The sequence below is a fragment of the Symsagittifera roscoffensis genome, chromosome 6 (assembly GCF_963678635.1).
Source record: "Symsagittifera roscoffensis chromosome 6, txSymRosc1.1, whole genome shotgun sequence".
NCBI classification, from domain to species: Eukaryota; Metazoa; Xenacoelomorpha; order Acoela; family Convolutidae; genus Symsagittifera; species Symsagittifera roscoffensis.
The window spans coordinates 31,996,891-32,010,706 of NC_087067.1; the positions used below are offsets into that span (position 1 = coordinate 31,996,891).

The following is a 13,816-nucleotide window of genomic DNA, read 5'->3' on the forward strand; positions in this document are numbered from 1 at the left end:
TGGTTCGTTCTACTTTACAAATTGATTTCTGATCTTTAGTTTTTGCAAGAGGTCTCCTTCCATAAATGATACTGGACTGGCCGAATCATTTCTGTTTCGAGTGGGTTATTATTAGGACATTCTTAGTGTTTTCTTAATTTCTTGGCCTTCTTGGGAGAGTACTGTTCTAATACCGTCTTCTACTCTGTCCCTTATGTTGCTGATTTTGGTTTCTTCGTCAATTACCTGTATTCTGAAGTTATCTAAATCGACCTGAAATTCTGGTTCAGAATTGGTGTCTTGGTGTTGACTTGCTCATTCAGCCTCTGTATTTGCTTGAACAAGTACATTGGTTTGAATTTGTTGTCCTCCTGTGCTGCTCCCTTTCGTCCACAGTTGTAGCATGATCTTTCTCTGGCTTGGCATATTGAGACGTGTCCATTCTTAAATTGTTGTCCACAGTTTCGACACTTCTGAGTTTCTGGTGTGTTTATAGTTTTTTGTGAGAAAAATGAGGCAGGATTTTTTACGAAATGTTGATGTATTCGCGTTCCTTTTTTTGAACTAAAACGTACACTAAGACATTTTCAGGACTTAAGTGTTTAGTACAAAGTTTTTTCTGTTTTTCCACATTTCTCGTGTTAGTTATGAAAATGCCCCTCACCAGTTCTGCCTCCAAATCTGCCAAACTACAGTTCTCTGCTAGTTCTGTCTAAAATCAGTGAAAGTTTTCTTGGCTTTCTGCGGAAAATATTAAAGTGCTCATATGTGAGGTGGCTCCTGATGTAAAAATTGTTAGAAGCAACTGCCAAAATTCAGCGAAGTTTATATCTAAAATTTTTTTCCTTGCGTTTTATGAGCGAAACAGTTTTGACCCTCTTCGCCTAATGCTATGTAGATTTGGGACTTCAGTTTCCTGTCAAAATCTTCAAGTTGTAGTCCATTGAACTTGTGAATTTCTTCTTGTCTGCGTTTTTTCAATTCTTCAGTATAATGGTTTAGCAGTGCTGTGTATCTCGCTTCTCTATTTTATCGCTGCGAAGCATCATCGCTTCCGGCAGGATGTTCAGGAATAGGAGCATGTAATGGTTCGCGTTATGGTGGGTTGATGAAGTTGTCTATATCTACGGAGTCTTTTGCTATGATCGTAAGGTGAAACTTTTCTGCAAATTTTTCCCAATAGTGCGGGATTGCATTTGTTGAATGGTTCCAGAAGAATTCCAATCCTCATAAGTTCGAATCGGTTGACTGCGCCATGTAAAAAAATTCTATTATCGGGTCTTAGTTAAACTACTTAAAATACAAATTTTAAAATGGGTTAGGATATAAGAGGTTCTAACTACGCTAGCTTATTCCTAAAACTAGACTAATACTAGATTAAACTTATAAAATTGGTTGAATTAAGTTGATCAGAATTAAAACGGTAACTTAGCTAACAAATAGTAAATGGCCGTCCGAAAGCTACATCGCTTTTGACTGGCACTAAATTAATGACGTAACAGCCATACCACTTATTAGTTGTAAAACAATTCTGCACAAATATTACATCAAGGTATTTATGTAGTTCAGATGTTTCACACTTTTTATTCTACATGCAGAATTAATACTAATTGAATTAGTTATGGTAATTGGACATGAGTTCTTTTTAATGTGATTGTATTAAAAACATTTGAGACCCTAGGTAAGTAAAAAGCAGAGGGATCACTCAGGGTTGGCTTTGATATACGAGCAATCTTTTTAGTTTATAAGCGCTTTTTTACAGTAAGCGAAACGAGCAATGAAACTTGTCTATTTAAAGAAAAAACCTTAAATCAGCCGGAGAAGTTCCTTATCCCTTTTTTGCTACTTTTCTTTTGTGTAAATTACATCTCTCGAAAATGTGGTTTACAATCGGCATTTACAATCGGCAAATTGTTATTCATCTCGTGAGGAAACTAGTGAGTATAAAATAGTCGTATACAAAACAAAATACAAAAAAAAGTTTGTACTGACTTTTGAAGAAAACGGAATATTTGGTTTTTTATTCAGTCAATTTTCGCCGATCGAAATAATGGTTTTTGACAAAACGTTTTAAAACCCCATTGAAGATATCGACTTCTTGAGTTCGAATCTAAAAAGATGTCTTACCTCTGATTATTTTATTATTTTTGTAAAGTTCTAGGGGTTTGAAAATTGCCAAAATGGCCATGTTCCGGACTAAGTTATGTACGTTTTTGAAGAATTTGTTCATATTGCTGAGAGCGTAACGCGAATTTTTTTATGCGCGGCGAATTATCCCCCAAAACAAAATCGCTCCAAATTGAACTGAGGCTATAGCTAATCGGTCGTGTTAATTTTGTACGACTCAACATTTCACCTTTTGACAGTGTTTAAAATTTATAGGTTTTCAGTAACTTTTTTCCCAAAAACGATTGGATATGAATTAAGAGACAGTTGGATCATTCAGGGTTTTGCCCTGATATACGTGCAGTCTTGTTTAAATTAGTGTCATTTTTTTTCAAAATGAGGGAGTATATTTACCCGAGTCTAACTTTTAAGGCCAAGTTCAAGCTAAACTTGAGTCGTTTGAGTGGTTTTCAAGACGGTTACGCTCAAAATTTTGCATAAGAACCGGCGGTTTCAGCGGTTTCTTATAAACCTTGAGCAGTTTTTAATTTGTTTTAGGACTTGATCAAACTTGCCGACTAGAACATTTTAGGTTTTTTGTGGCTTATATTTTGGTATTGGGTTGGTTGGTTAAAAGTGCAGTTTTTTATAGGGCTGTTTGCCTGTGTCCTGAACAAATACTCCGGGATAAAATTTTGTGGACAAAATTAAAAAAAAAACGTTCAAGGTATGAGTGGTTTTGAATAAATTTTAGCGGTTTGATCAATTCTTGCTAGAGCTTGATCGGTTTTTAAGCGATTTAGGCAGTTTGAGCGCAATCGTCAAAAACAACCGTGTAAACCTCACGAAATTTGAACAGTTTTTGAGCTGGGTGTCGAAAAAAGTAACATTAAGAAATCACATTTTTGTGGCGCTGATTGACCTTCGATACACGCCTAAAAATATGACGAAAAACTGCTTTCGTTTTCTATGTCCTGTGTTCTTATTTTTTAAAAAGTTTTCGCGAGGGAATTGCTTTTTAGCAGCAAAATTTGATTGTTTTGTAGAAGTTGATACCAGCTCATCTCACACAGTTAACTGTTTGTGTTTATGCATTTATTTATGCATATATGTATGTATGTTTACCCTGTATTTGTATAAGGTTGAGTCATTGGAAATATTTTAAGTGTCTTAGAGCCGTTTGAGCGCAACCGTCAAAAACAACCGTGTAAACCTCACGAAATTTGAACAGTTTTTGAGCTGGGTGTCGAAAAAAGTAACATTAAGAAATCACATTTTTGTGGCGCTGATTGACCTTCGATACACGCCTAAAAATATGACGAAAAACTGCTTTCGTTTTCTATGTCCTGTGTTCTTATTTTTTAAAAGGTTTTCGCGAGGGAATTGCTTTTTAGCAGCAAAATTTGATTGTTTTGTAGAAGTTGATACCGGCTCATCTCACACAGTTTACTGTTTGTGTTTATGCATATATTTATGCATATATGTATGTATGTTTACCCTGTATTTGTATAAGGTTGAGTCATTGGAAATATTTTAAGTGTCTTAGAGCCACTTTGCTTTTTGTGGGCCTTTGAATTTTTTGATTAGTTGTTTAAATCAAACCCCTCAAAAACCGCTCAAATTTTACTCGAAAAACCGTTCAAAAACCACCTCTAGAAATCACCGGACTTTGAGTGGTTTGAACGGTTTTTCAAAAAAACACGCTCAAACCGTTCAAATTTTGCTAGAAAATCGCTTAAACCGTTCAAATCTTGAGAGGTTTTCCGAGCGGGATCTCGACCAGGGTTACCTAAAGTCAGTTGATAAGTTATCAGATATAAGAGGCATCCCTGTCCCCAACAAAGTCTTACCGCTTGCTTCTAAACATGTGATGATATGCGACTGGATGCTTTGTTGTTTGCAAGGTGGACTTGGATGGGAATGGAACGATTGAGTTCGATGAGTTCCTGGTGATGTTGGAACGAAAGATGCCAGAAGACGAAGAGGGAGACCAAGACGACATCTCCATTGCATTCAAGGTACACACTTGTTCCTTTCGAGACTAATTCAAGGCGTACAAACTGTCGCATGCGAGCAGTTGGGGTAAGAACTTGGGGGAGGGGTGTAGCGGTTAGAGCTGTGCAACCGATTAACGCCCACCTCATTTCTGCGGGTTGCACGATGCGATTACCCCCTTCGTCATAACGTATTGACAAATGAGACCACGCAGGCTGTTGTTTTTTTTACAACGCCAAAACAACATCCAATTCTAGAAGAATATTCGCTAATTTCTTCAATATTAATAGAAACAACTTTGAGTTTTTTCTTCATTAGTTTAATAAGAAAACACACGCCAAAAAACTTTTTCATCAAAAAATTCTGCGATTTAAAGTTTGGTTTCAATAATAACTTTCTTGCAGTTTGGTAGTTTAAGTTTAAGCAAGAAAAGTTAATTCGGAGGTTTTCTTCATTGCAGTAACGATTAGTTCATGAGCTGCTTTCATCAGTATTTTTCCAACCGATTTCTTGCAGCCAATTGAATAATTTTTTTTGCAAACGGTAGAGGAACACGGGCAATTGTGCAAGTGAAAAGGAATAATTTAGGAGAAAGTAAACGAGAACAAATTTTGGTGAAAACTTCAACTCAAGTTGTTTGAAGCTTGCCTTGTTCTCTGAGATCAAAGCTGCTGAGACTTGCTCTAGCTAGATGCAACTCTGAATACATACTGCCAATTCAAACATGAGGTCATACTGACCTTAAAATGGTGAGTTAAAGCAGTATAAAAACGTCAACAAGGTTACTTCCTGAACAATATCACACTCACAGTGACCGGAAAAGGTTTAGCACTATAATAGATAAAATTTTGAAATAATTATATGAGTTTGAGTCTCATTTTGAATTTCCACTAAATTTTTGTTTGTAACATCTTTATTCCAATTCATGTTACAATCTTGTTCCAATTCATGTTACAATCTGGCTAGCTTGTTACAATCAGTTTTCAGTGCCGGTTTTAATCTCCTCCCATGTGACTCCGTTATCTGCGAATTTGTTGAGATTTCTTTTATTGAATGATTGACCGTGTCCCCGAATCTCAAAGGTTCTCCAATTTTGTTTTGTTCGGTGTCGCGCCCCTCCTCACATTCGCGTCTTTCTGATTTGGTTCGACCAAACATCCCGGTGTTAACTCAAACTTTCCGTCTCACTTATCGTTGTTTTTTTTTGCAAACCGATTTCGTCCGTTGTCTTTCGCACTCGTCTTTTCAAAAACTGATCTGCCATCGCATAACCTTCCTCCGGCGCTAGATTGTTTCGAAAAGTATCCTAACTAACATCATTTATCCACGAGGGATAGGACCAACATACGAGCTGTACAGCTCATCACGGCGAACCGCTGTTGTGCCCCTGCTTAAGAACTACATGCAATTTTTTTGGTTAGTTTTCTGGGCTGGGTAATGTTGCCTCACCCTCAAGCAACGAGCACGGATCATGATGGGCCTCGAACATCCGACCTTTCGATTGAAAGGCGGAGACGTAACCACTTCACCACTGCTCCCCTAAATCTACATATCCAGTATACCTATCCAGTATCTCTTTCGGCCTTTTTTGTTCGTTTGTTAATTGAACTGCTCGTTCCTTCAGTGTAATATTCCTCTGGTTCTTTCACCTCTGTCTCTTTGTCCTTGTCTGGTGTCCACTCTACTTTTTGCGCCAAAACTGAATCTTTTAACCGTGCCCGCGCAGTTTTGCTTCTCCGGGCTTTTTGTACTGAACGTTTTTTCTCCAATTTTTGCAGTACAACTTGGTCCTGCGGTGCTGATCCCTAGCTTCATCATCCCGACGTAATTGTTTTTGTTCTCTTGATTGGCAGTTTAGTCTCTCTCCTGACTCTGTCTCGAATTAAGATAAAATTGATTATCTTGAAATCTGTCGTTCGAGACGTCTGCTGGGCATGCCCCTGCATCAGGCTTTCGGTGTCTCCCTTGCTTTCTTCTGAATGTGGCGTCTGAACTCTTGATTGTTGGCTTTATGGTTCTAACTTTGATTACTCGATATTTGTTGCGATTTATTCCTTGTATGTTTGCTTTTCGTTTCGGACAAAAAGAATTTGTTCGAGCTTTGTTGCGTCTCCTTCTCCAAGTTGATCTTTGCGATAGCGATATTGTTTTTCAAATACACCGTTCGAGTGGTTTTGTTAGATGAATCTGACTCGGAAAGCGTTTTAACCTTCAGTGGGGCAGCTATGGCCTTGCCACGTTTCCTGGCGTCATCTTTAGCTCTAATGCTTTTGGATGACCCTCTGCTCTTTGTGTTCATTTTATCTTCATTTAAAATTTTTCCCATGAATACGTGAGCTTTTTCTTCATTTTCAGATTTTTTTTGCCCTGCCAGATCTACTACCATTCGAATGAAGTTTTTGCCGCGTCTCCTCTTTCCTCGGTCTACCCGGCATAGCTTCGGGTAGTTTTTTCAACAGCTTGAATCTTTTCATCTTGCCGTTGAATTCTGCTGCTTGAACAGAGGGTTTTTGTTCCTTCCCGCCCTGTTTTCATGCTTTTGCGTGACTGGTCAGTTCTTTGCAACTGTGATGCCGCAAGAGACGACTATCCCTCATCTTTCATCGACTAAGCAACCACAATTAAACAAGAACTTATCTCTGATAATCCTAAACTCGTCCTTAGATAGTCTCACAAAAAGAGTTTCAAATGGAGATTTTGTAATTGTTTTTATTTTTTAAACTTTTAAAAATTTTCAAGTTTCCAATAATAGTGCTAAGGCTAATTTTTACAGACCTCCTGTTCTTGTCGAATAACATCATTAAAAGTCTTTTTTTTGTTTGCATTTTCTTTTCCAACTAACTGCATTCTCTATAGTCCCCACAACCGACAAAAAATCTGTTCGCTTATGAGTTCGGTGCAGAACATTTTATTCGTTTTTCGTTTCAATCCCAAAAATTGGTCAGTTCGAATTCCTGTATTCCATGGGTGTCGATTCAATCCCCGTTGACTTAGTCACACTTACCGGTTGAATTTTAAGAAGCCGATCAATAGCCACAACTAGGAATTTTTTCCTTTTATGGTTTTCCGTAGGCCGGGCATAATCTAATTGAAATTGTTGACCCGGCTGCGATAGCAGTGGCAATGGTTTGACCGAACTGTTAGAGAAAAAAATTTAGCAGTTTTGCCATATTTCGTACATCTGTATGAGGCCAAAACAGTATTTTGAAACATTCAGCATTGCTCAATCACTCCAGCCAAGTAATCTCCAACGTAAGTTCTGCTATCCAACTTTTGTCGAAGAGGCCTGACAGGTTGGATAGGCTTTCCTCTTCTAGCTGTTGTGATGACTTCTAAATCTTCTATTGTTTTTGTGATTTCTCCTGTTTCCTTCTCAATCAATTGCCAGGCCGACAGTAATTGATGTTCCGGTATGTGGTCTTTAGTTGGGAACAACTAGTTCACTCTGGGTGGAACCGTTTTGTCTCGATCCGAGAACGAATAGTTTTTCTGCTTCCACGAGCAATTTTCAGGGTACAATGGAATGTATCCGTTACTTGCTCCTCCTCTGACTTTTTGTCCTGCTTCCTTCCTTTATCGCTCGGGAAGTTTCACTTCTAATCGGATAAGCTTTCTTCTCTACTCTCTTGTCTCATACCGCTGTAAAAAAATTTCTGAAAATTTTCTTTTCTCAAACCGACTGACTCTTTGAACAAACTCTCTGATTTTGATATAAACTGGTTGTAGAGCAATTTGATGGTCGTGGAACAAAATCGTTTTTGTTGCGGTTGAGCTTTGTTGGTTTTGAACATTTCGATTGCTATGGCAAGCAAACCATGATGTGTCCCGCAAATTGCTCCGTTGCAAACTTTTTGAACAATCTAGACTGTCTTCGTTCTGGTTGAGCTCTTTGTCTCATTGGAATTACAGTTTTCGTGAATGGGTTCTGTTGCAGTGGCTATACGTTTTTGTCAGGCTGGCAGCATTGGGAATGAGGATTGTTATTTTTTCAAGGCTGCCTGTAAATGACCTGAGTTGTTTAAACATTCTCATTGGGCCTTATTTTTAGACTGCTTCTGTTTTAGAGATTTTGGACATGATTTCAGTTCTGATCAGTGATCTCCCAACCCATTTAACCTCCTTTATGGAAAATTTAAGTTTGAGTCTCTTAGTGATAAATTTTTTTTTCATCCAGAATCTTCACTACCGTTTTTACTAACTTTTCAAGACCAACTTCATTACCCTTTGATACCACTAGGATGTCGTACCAAAAACAAAACAAATATGAAGCATTTTTTGTAGTTTTGTCCATAGTTCTTGTGAAGTTTAGAAGGAAGATCTGCCACGCCGTAGAACCATTTGGAGAATCTATATGTTCCCGTGGCATTTACACCAACGATATTGAAATTACACTATATCGGTCGCTAATTTCAATTGACTATATATATATTTCAAATCCAGTACTGCAAAGTTTAGTTCACCGTCCTGTAGTTTTGAAACGATTTGGCTCAAATCGTCCAATAGCTCAACGATATTAGGCATTTGATATTTTCTTTCAAATTTTTGTCTATACATTGGTTTAGCATTCAACGCTAACTTTTTAAAGCGTTTTTTGTTCGCAGTGATTACAACTGTGGCAAGGAAACAATCGATTGTACACTTAACAAAATTTTGGATGTGACACTCAACTAACAACATCTTGATTTAAAACAGAACTTTTTCCGGAATAAAAATTGGAGTTTTTCTGCCCTTTTGGAACCTGATCTAAACTATATTTTATGATTGGATAAATTAGATACTTTACCACTGTAAAGTATTTAATATTAACCAATCATGATCCATCTAACTAACAACCCACTTATTTGTAAGTGCTGAAATTACTTGTAATTTCAGCACCAGAGAGATTTGAATTTAACTTAGAAATTAGTTGTCTCTCCAAGAGAACTTCAGCAGCCGCAACAAACCAGTATACCCTAGATCTAATGAGCCTAGCAGAGACTAGTTAAACACCCTGAGACTAGAAAGTATAAGAGTAAGATTAGGATCGGTAATAGACTAAGAAGTTGCACGAATCTATCCGGCCGAAAATAAGATAGCGTGACGAGCAGACGGTGTACCCTATCCGAAATTACTCTTTGAGTTAACCACATCGGTCCTAACTCATCTGGTGCGACAATAAGTTTCGAATAAGACCTTAATAGCTTAGAATTAACAAAAAGAGATTAGAATTTAGACAAAACATTTTCAAAATGTTATACGATAATGATTTAATCGAAATGTCTCTACGACTCAATAGATCAGAGCCGATATTCCGAACAATAATAGAACTACCCGGAATTGGAAGAAGACCTCGAACAAGAGAGGACATACGACAAAGTAGAAACTTACCAAATAGTTTTATGATCGTACGGCAAAAGCCAACACAAACTTTTATATTTAGAATCTTATTAGCAAAGAATTTAGATTTTCATCTGCAAACATAAAATTTTGAAGTCAATCTTCATGATCATTTCAGGCGCTAAACAAAACTATTAATGTACAATAACGATTGATAAAAAGATCTCAGATCGTTTTCTTAATTTCTGCAGTCTTATATAAAACATACTTGAAAAATATTTATTGAAAATGAAAATAAAAATTAGTAGCATGACAATAAATTGTAAGTAATCATAAAATCATCTGTTGTCCCAGCTTCATCACCTAAACATAACAACAATCATAAACTCACTAATATCATTAAAATACTAAATCTTTTTCTTAAATAAATGTAAACCATTTTAAACTTAAATTCACTTAATTTTAAAATTAGATCATCAAGGCTTATCCTTGGATCTCAATAATTTTTCTATTTCACCAAATTTAAAACCTGATCATCAAGGCCTGTCCTGGGATCAAAAAGAACAATTTTGTTCTCCCCCACCCACTTAGCAAGTGTCTAACGACGTCAAACGTCGATTCACTATCCAACCCTTCCAAAAGACCCAAGACTAATAGAAATTTTTAAATAAAACTAACCATTCAAATTAAGATAAACAGTGAAGAACTTCGGTTATTCATCCTTCACTTGAACCCTCCTCTTACCAGACCCAGGATAAATCTTAGACCTAGTAAGTTTAAAATAGTATCTAACGAACTACTTGCGTTCTAATTATACCTGAACCTTGTGGATTGATTTACTATTCTCCAACCCTTGAACACAATCAATACCCCTAAGTAAGATTAAGTAAGTTAACACCTTAGCTTAGACTAGCCACGAGAAAGTAAAAAATCATTCTTCGGAATCGATATACTTTTCTCTCCAACCCTAAATAAAAAGACCCAGGTTAAGCTAACCAAAAAATCGTAAGGACTAACAGTCTAAGAAAACAGAAATATCTAACAACTTTTGCATCCCTCATCCTAAACCTTATGTCATTCAAAAATCTAGGAAATAAGCAAACAATCGTTTTACACAACTGTGAGATAGATAACAAAAAATACGATCTTGTCATCACACCTCATACACAAACAGTTGGATACATTAGAACAAAACGACAAACAATAAAAAGAAAAATTATAAACAAACAAAGACAAATCACACGAAAAAGATTTTCAAAAAATAGAAACGCATTTTCAGAATCAGAAGCCAGCAATTTAGACGAACTCTACAAATTTAAAGAATCAATTGATAAAAATTGTCCCATTCACGATCAATTATATTTTTCCGATTCAGAAACAACTTCAAATTCATCAAAAAAAGGAAAAAGAAGAATAAAAAAGCAATACAAACACAAACCAGTACACTTGTATAATTGGAATCAACCAATTAGACACATCGATAGTTATATATTAACAGTCATCAAACGAAAAAATGAGCCACACTCAAAGTGACGATAGTCCAGATGACGAAGAGGTTTACCCCTTCCTCATAGATGCACCCGATAATAGAGGGCAACATGATTTTTGCAAGAATTTACTCGTAAATTTGTTTGAACCCGGAATCAGTCCATGCAAAGCAGAATTCATAGATGTAAAAATCATAAGACAAATTATTGAACATTATTTGAAAGATATATGTAACTTAACACAACAATATGGAATCTACACCATAGAATTCAGCACACCAAATACGAATCATCGTAAATACGTAATTCAAACAGATGATCTTGAATTAGAATTTTCAAAAGTATTCTTAGAATATATCAAAAGCATACAGTATCATAATTCACAAAGAGCAAACTCTATATTAACTAACGAAGTTTTTGCAATAATATATACCTATATTTCTAAATTAGAAAAAACAGAACTTCAAAGTATCTCACCAACTGAAACATCCAAACATACAAAAGTACGACATAAAATCACATTATTTTCATTTTTTCTACATATAATCAAAGAAAATTTCACTAAAGACGATGTTTCACAACACACAAAACATGATTACAAAAAATTTTGGCATGGTTTATAATAGATTATTTCACACATAATTTAGACTTAATTTCACAAGCCAGAAAAAATTTCAGACCTCAAAATCCAAATGATGATACTGCCATTACAGAACAATCAGACTACGTTTGGGACACTGAATGGTCTCATCCTACATTTATAAATATCCCACAATCTATCTCAAGTCAAGCAATAAGTACAAAATCTTACCACAGAGATTATGTAAAAGTAGTACCACTAACCATTGATGCAACACCATTAAACTACAATACATTTTTACCTGATACACGAAATAACAGTTTAAATTCGACCGTCATACACATTGAAAACCTTAATGGAACTAGAAATCTTACACAACAAGATATTCAAACACCATCACACTTCATAAATGAAGAAATTATCCAAACAACAACAACTACACAACAAAGTATTTCACCAATACATCCAAATTTAACAACACCAAGAAATACAAATACTTCACTGGCACAAGTAACCTTACAATCAACCGTTAAACCTTCGGTTGCTCCAAAATATTCACATATGGATTACCAAACATATAGACCCATGACAGTACCATCAAAACCACGAAAAACGTTCACAAGAAACACTTTTGCAGAACACAATCATAATTATGCACAATCGTCAAAAACAAAATACCCCCCACGAAAAAATAATAATCATGTATGTTCTCACTATTGGGATAACCCAATGACAACAACCAACTCAGTAAATTTTCGAACTAATTCACATCCTCCACAGGATCATAGTGAAAATTACCCATTCTTTCAACAAAATAAAAATAAAAAGCAAGCACCTCATCATACGGATTATTTATCATCTGATGATGATTATTTACAACCAGACATTTTTGCACCATATACCCAAGAAAATCGCACACAAGGATCGCGACGACCTCATACATGTAATAGAATTTTTTCTCCAAATCCAACAGATACAAGAAATCAACAACCAATACATATGCCAAATCCAACTAATACACAATCTTTTCAACCAATTCAACCACAAAACCCAATGAATATGCACTCGTATCAACCAACTCAAATGCAAAATGAAATACCACTTCCATATTACCTTCAGCAACACGAAATAACAAAAAATCAACTTTCAAATTTTTCGCAAATGCCAAATGCCGCAGAATCACTACAAATGACAACGAATCCATACCTCATGGGTGGATCATCAATAACATCAAATAAACAACTGATGGTTTTTACAGGAACAGACCCTGAATATTCTGTAGAAGATTATTTAAATGCAGTAACAGCAAATTTAATTTTAAATATAGGACCTGAACCAATTAATACGCCACTACATCAAAATTGGATACATAGACGCACAGCATTGATACAAACAACTTTAGATGGCGCAGCTCAAAAATGGTTTTCAGTATTACCTATAGAAATAAAATCAGACTTGAAAAGATTTACACAAGAATTTTCAAAAGTGTTTGACTCCGAAAGAAATAAACAACACCAAAGAGTTTTATGTAACGAAATTCTCAGATTACAAAATAAAACTATCAAACAATTAGCAGTACTTATCGAAACACTAGTCCGAAAAGCATATTCATTTATTACACATGACTATAAAAACAACAAAAATGACAGAAATTTTAATGATGACCTTAACACCTCAATTAAGGAAAACAGCAATAAAAAAGAGAGCATCTCATCCTTCCTCAATTCGAGAGCCAGATTTAGATTTTCGAAAACTATTTGACAAACTAGAGCAAGCGAAAATCACAATGAAACTTGAAGAAACAGAAAATCTAAAACTACAATATGTTAATCGAATTGAAACAAACACTACACATATAAATAACATACAGGAATCAGATACAGACCTAGTTGAAAAAATCACTGAAATACTAAATATTTATGAAAAACCCTCAAATTTTAGAGGCAAACCATCTTTCAAAAAATGGTGTAATTATTGCCGACGATACGGACACAGTATTTCCGAATGTAGACAAAAACAACAAGATAACCAAAACAAACCTCAAAAGCATAAAGAACCAAATAAATCGTTCTATCAATATATGAAAAAAGATCAAAATCTACCAAACAAAAATATATACAGTAACAACAGTTCAGGAAAACCACTTCCGAACAACACCAATTACACAAGGAATCAATCACCATATAACTCAAGTTATAGAGGAAGATCACCGGAACGAAGAAATACACAAAATTCATCACAAAATAATTATAATCGATCAAATAGTCGAAATAACTATTCGAGATCAAATTCCAATGCAACACAATTCGTTTCTAGATCCAGTTCCCAATCAAACCCAAGAAATAAACACTAT

At 35.6% G+C, this 13,816-nt stretch overlaps 1 protein-coding gene across 1 annotated transcript in view; it reads left to right on the forward strand.

Moving 5' to 3' along the window:
• LOC134848022 (calmodulin-A-like) overlaps window positions 1-13,816 on the forward strand; it is a 39,089-nt gene that overhangs the window by 6,080 nt on the left and 19,193 nt on the right. The window contains exon 2 of the mRNA XM_063865352.1: window positions 3,990-4,103. Coding sequence (XP_063721422.1) covers window positions 3,990-4,103 — 114 coding nt within the window. The remainder of the gene's footprint in view (window positions 1-3,989; window positions 4,104-13,816) is intronic.